The sequence below is a fragment of the Cibotium barometz genome, chromosome 20 (assembly GCF_041138505.1).
Source record: "Cibotium barometz isolate CiBa-2024 chromosome 20, ASM4113850v1, whole genome shotgun sequence".
Taxonomy (NCBI): Eukaryota; Viridiplantae; Streptophyta; class Polypodiopsida; order Cyatheales; family Cibotiaceae; genus Cibotium; species Cibotium barometz.
In genome coordinates, this window is record NC_141065.1 from 30,034,974 (window position 1) to 30,040,973 (window position 6,000).

The window sequence follows — 6,000 nt, forward strand, 5'->3', positions numbered from 1 at the left end:
TTGGGTCAGCTCTTTTCTCTCGAGTTTACAGCAGGGACTTCCATGCAGTCATTTGTGATGAAGGTTAAGGTAATTCATGACCAATTAGTGGCAATGGGTACTGCCCTGACCTCTTCTCAGTTAGCTGCTCTCCTCCTCATCAAGCTTCCTGCAGATTATGACATGGTCTCCCGAGCTTTGCGGGTTCAGATCACAACACGTTCCCTCGAGTTTGATGATCTGTGTACTCTCCTCTTGGAAGAGGAATCCATCCTAGTTTCTTAGGGGATATTGAAAGTTTCATCTTCTATTGAACCTGATCAGGCGCTCTCGACAATGGTGAAGAAAGTTCAGAGTCGGTGTCCTGTCAAAGGATTGTCAGTCAAAGAACAAAGGCAAAGCCAAGGACAAGGGCAAGTCTTCCAAGAAGGGCAAAGACAAGTCACATGACACTGACACAGACTCGTCTAGTGACAACCCAAGCTCTCCCAAGGCCTTACAATCTGGAGAGAATATGAATGGTGTCCTGCTCTGATCCTAAGGGCATCCCCCGCGTGCTGTCTTCCAGAAACGGCTTGTGGGCGGGAGAGGAGGCTTTCAAAAGCTCTCTTATATTAAATCTGGAGCATGGGACCCGTGTGTCGAAGTTCCAAGTATAAATCTCTACAAGAGCATAGTGGAAACATATAGTATAGAGAGGGGTGAGGAGACCAACCAGCGATTGGAGGGCCACTCATACAGCGGTAAGTCCATCCATAGATAAAGCTCACAAGGAGGAAATGTTCGAGGATCCGAAAAGCTTTCAAGAGAGGAAGTGGTATCGGTGACAAAGTCCCCAAGATAGTAGCAAATTCCAGCGATTCTTGAGGAGGCAGTGGTGGAGACATCATTGGAGACAACCGGTCCAGTAGCCATGCTATTGGAGTTCTAACCGGTGTGTGGAGCAGAGAATGAGTTTGGCAAAAGATCCATACCGGGATGGAGTGGTGGAGCATCATTTTCACCCATGCTCCAAGTTACACAGGAGGGGATGTCACGTGCACTCTTTTAAGTGTCACATGGACATGCTTCTACCCATTGGCAAGCTCAGAGGTCGAGTATGTGGCCGGACAATGTGTTTGTAAGGGCTATTGTGCCAATTTATTGTGATATTGCCCAAAGCACCCAATGAGCAACCAAATATGGATATAGTTAATAGGTTATTTATATATATATACCTAGATGAATCCAGGAACATGCCCAAATTCACCTTTTAGGAACGTGCATGTTATATACTCATGGTAGTCAACCCACAAGACTATATAACTATCAACTCCATTATGCATATACCTAGATGAATCCAGGAACATGCCCAAATTCACCTTTTAGGAATGTGCATGCTATATACTCATGGTAGTCAAGCCACAAGACTATATAACTATCAACTCCATTATGCATAGTATGGACTAATACTACGACATCCCCACTAACGTCATCAGTGCCCAATAGTGGGTGTAGAACTCTGTATCAAGATATGCTCTCACACACGCACCACACACACACACACGCACGCACACACATAAGAGCATATATTCACACAAATCCCTTTGTATTGAGTTTCTGTCAAAAAACCTCCGGAGATGCAGGGCAGACTCAACCATAATGAAGCCTAGCACTAAGGAAAGTAGCAAATAGAAAGAATTAGTTCAGTAAATAAGTAGTTGATAGGGCAAATGCACCGCTAAAGATAGAAAGAATAAGCACAATATCAACTGGCCGCAACTCCATTATGCATAGTATGGACTAAATACTATGACATCTCCACTAACGTCATCAATGCCCAATAGTGGGTGTAGAACTCTGTATCAAGATATGTTCTCACACACGCACTCCACACACACACACACACATAAGAGCATATATTCACACAAAGGCTTTCGTACTGAGTTTTTGTCAAACCTCCGGAGATGCAGGGCAGACTCAGCCATAATGAAGTCTAGCACTAGGGGAAGTAGCAAATAGAAAGAATTAGTACAGCAAATAAGTAGTTGATAGGACAAATGCACCGCTAAAGATCAAAAGAATAAGCACAATATCAACTGACCGCAACTTGGACGAAAAATTCACAATGTGAAATCTGCATGTCTGCTAACACACTTAGATGGACACTATTATTAGGGTTGGTAAGGTGGGTGGCCAACTCACCAACATTAGACACTATTAATAGGAGTCTAGGTCTTGGCCATATCCTTTCATTGATCCGTCAGTCATCATTGAGTCATTGAGAGCTCGGGAGTAGTTCTACCATTGAGTATCTCTATTCAGCATTGTATATACTTCATGTTAGTAATACATGGTAGATTACGCCACCTCTCTCTACTATATTGAGTATGAAGAAGAAGAAATTTGTTGTGCATAGGTTAAAATCTATGATTAGACGCTAATCACAATCAATCAATCATAAACACGCTTCCGCAAACATTTACACATCACCTCTTTGTCCTCTGATGATTAAGGGCAGCTTTGATACCAACTATAAGAGATTCCTGCGATGGAAGGATTCCTATGACAAAATCCTTCCATGATCTTCACACAAGATAAGCACAACATTAATCCAACTTAAGGTTCCGCAAGCTAGCTCACCACCCAACCATAGATCTCGTACACACAGGATTTCCCCCGAGCATAAGGGCCAAGGATCTGTCCATACAGACTCACACCACTCAGCCTTGACATCCCATACCACGAGGACATGCCTTGAGGGGTCATTGGTAGATTGTTTGCCTGCAACCTCAAGGATGGACAATCAGAAGTGAATTGTATCCATAGTCTAGGCATGGACGATCTTTTAACATGACAATACAATATATCAACTCTGTAGGCTCATTCCTCTTATATAGTCACTTATGAGTTATAAATAGCTATAACTTATGGGATTATTAACTGCTCCCTAACCCACAATTTAGCCAATCTAACCCTCAAGTTAGCCTCAGATATATAGCAGGTGTGTTGATCCTACCCCTCATGATCCCACACACAGCATCATGAATGGTTGCTCTCCACCTATCCTGTGGGGAGAATTGAGGAAATATGTGATAAAAGTTTGAGTCAGCTCATATAGTTGCTCTTGCTCCCAAGAGTGAGCCCAGAGATTCCTATGAAGAGTATTCATGTGGCAACATAACTCTAGAAGATAGAGGCCTAACAGATAGTGCTCTTATGTTCCTGCCTCCCCTGTATCTCCTTGTCTCTATCTGGAGCCAATGAGAAGGCAGTCTCAACTGGCAGATAGCTATCCACGAGGCATGTGACATGCGTTAGTGAGATACTTGGGTTTCTTAATGGATACATTGCTTCAAACCTTGATGAAGTGCTCCCTTTAGATGTGTGAAGCTTTGTATAAAAGATCCGCGCGCGTACACACACAGACCTGATCCTTCAAACCTAATCTGCTATATATGCTCAGCTCAACAAACCTTACATATTTACAAAGAAGCCTGCTAGATCTACTAAGATTTTATTAAGCTACATAGTAGAGTTGTGAACAAAGCAAGAAAACATCCTGTAGTCCTCTCCCAACTGCTGAAATCTCTTGCACTAGAGAGCCCTTGCCTGATTTGGGTTGATTGTAACTGTTCATGCTGAATCTATTAGTCTTCCAGATGGTGCAAAAGACTTGGCTGGCTGCTGCAAAAGAAATGGTGGAAGATGTGTAGATTGGGAGATTGAAATTACTTCCACTAGCATTGATTCCTACCAGCACTAGTTTTGTTTACTGGCATTTTTTTGTTAGTTGCTTTCACATTTGTGTGAGTTAGGTAGGCAGGCTACATTTGCCCATTCTAAGCACCCACTCTCACACTCATAGCCTCTTTCATCCCCTTAAAGGTTAGAGCTCACAATTTGTGCTGATTCCTCTGCTTAACTCCAACCCTAATTAGAAACCTTAGCATAAAACAAGCATCTGAGCACTAAAGCTGATGCACTTGGATTATTCTTACTTAGACATGAAGAACAGAAAAGAGCAACAGCAGTGGCCTGAAGAGGAACCCAACTCTTTCTGGAAATCTGCCACAGTGTTGTTCTCTCAAGTAAATACAAAGTGCTCCATGTCAGCTGGCTGAAGACAGAACCAAGACTTGGTCCAAAGAAGAAACCAAACAAGCAAAGATGATGGATCATAAATGAAGCATAGCGTTAGGTGTGAAAGCAGGACGCTTTGTGCACTTCAAGCTCTGCTTATCAGTACCTCAACTTTGAAGAAATGGTATTCACTAAAATCATCTCTCGCTCTTTTACTGGATGAAAGCCATCTTTGAAACCTTTGCAAACATCGTGCACTTCTACAAGCCAAAAGGTATTCACTAAAATCCTCTCTTGCTCTTTCACTGGATGGAAGCCATCTTTGAAACCTTTGCAAACACCGTGCACTTCTACAAGGGTAACATAAAAACCTCATGCCCGCTCCTCCATTTTGTCAGGAAAAAGAGGCCGATGAAGGAATAGACTTCAAATCCTAAGAACATTCTTGAATAGCCCTGAACAATGCATTCTTCAAAAAATATTTTTTTTCCAACCAAACAAAATAGGGGTATTGCTTGAAAGTGACCAGCATTTGAGAAAACATCAGGATTATAACGAAAATGTATGGTTTTTGTTCCTCGAAAACAAAGGCAATGCCAAATTTCAACCGGAAAAAATACACAACAACCTGAGTCTTTGGAGCACTGGCCCAAGGAGGCGGCGGAGCAGAAAGAGCATATACAGGTGGTGGGTAGTTTGTTAGACATGCAGATGGTGCCCATTGATCATACACATAAGGTGAGTAGTTTGCTGCACAGGCAGATGGTACCCATCCTCTATGGATGGGAGAGACTGCTCAAAAATGGCCATTGGGAACCACTGAAGGTGTGTGTGTGTGTGTGTGTGTGTCTGTGTCTGTGTGGATGAATGTTTCGAAACAGTAATAAGAAGGGTCCAAAAACAATTGCCAAAAAAAAGCCGTCAACAGCAGCAGGAGATCCATTCTAGCATGCCCATTATGCCTTCAATGCACAGCAAGCGACTGTGACTTGGAACCTTCAGAATCTACTGGGCATGTTCACATGTGTAGGTACCACACGTGATTCCGAGGAGACCCATGAAGCGAAAAGACGCAGGCACGTGAAAAGTGATATGTAGGATCAATAGCACGTGTGAGAGCACATGTGAGCGATCTCAACAACGCGCCGATATGCAGCCCAGTACACAAAATCACAATAATGATGACAGTAATAATACCTGGTTTTGAAAGAGAGCGTGATGTCTCGCCGCAAAGACCCGCCCCCTCTTGCTCGCCGGCACACACTGAAACAATGAAGCGGAGCACGACGTCGCAGCTGCCATGGCGAGACTCGCTACCGGCCATGCACACTTCTTCAACAGATTTCACTAATCGCTCGTCAACAAGACACCGCAATAGAAATGACAATCGGATGAACTCTAGCCACATGGTACCTTTTAATGCTATATTCTTCTAAGTTTCTTCCTTATCTCTAGCCACTCGAGGCGAGTTCCAAAGGAGGGAGTAAAACCCATTAAGCCAAGAAGAAAACATCTTATTTGTAGCCACTCAAGGAAATCTCCAAAGAGAGTGAAACCCATTAAGCTATGTGCTTTACGTGGTAGTCACGAGCTATGTGGAAGGTGAGTGAGGTAAATAAGAGAGAGAGAGAGAGAGAGAGAGAGAGAGAGAGAGCTATGGCGACTGTAAAGAAAGAGAGAGATGAAAAAGCTCAAGACAGAGAAAGAATTGCACGACTCAATGATGGTTATTGATTGATATCGAAACCCATGCTTTTGTAGGCTAGTAGCCTTTATCTTTTGACCCATAGAAAAAATCACACAGTCACTATACTAATGACAAGTGGCACACTTATCCTATCCTCTCATAAGCAAGTGTTCACACCTTAAGAGAGTGTTTACACACACTGAGCCCCCACATTCCAAGAAATTGATATGGTAATCTTGCTAGATATTGGGTTAACACACACCCAACTGACA

At 43.0% G+C, this 6,000-nt stretch overlaps 1 protein-coding gene across 1 annotated transcript in view; it reads right to left on the reverse strand.

The window, feature by feature from the left end:
• Positions 1 to 5,454, reverse strand: part of PDE149 (integral membrane TerC family protein) — a 38,644-nt gene extending 33,190 nt beyond the window's left edge. The window contains exon 1 of the mRNA XM_086814736.1: positions 5,239 to 5,454. Coding sequence (XP_086670862.1) covers positions 5,239 to 5,343 — 105 coding nt within the window. The 5' untranslated portion in view covers positions 5,344 to 5,454. The remainder of the gene's footprint in view (positions 1 to 5,238) is intronic.
• Positions 5,455 to 6,000: the final 546 nt, after the last annotated feature.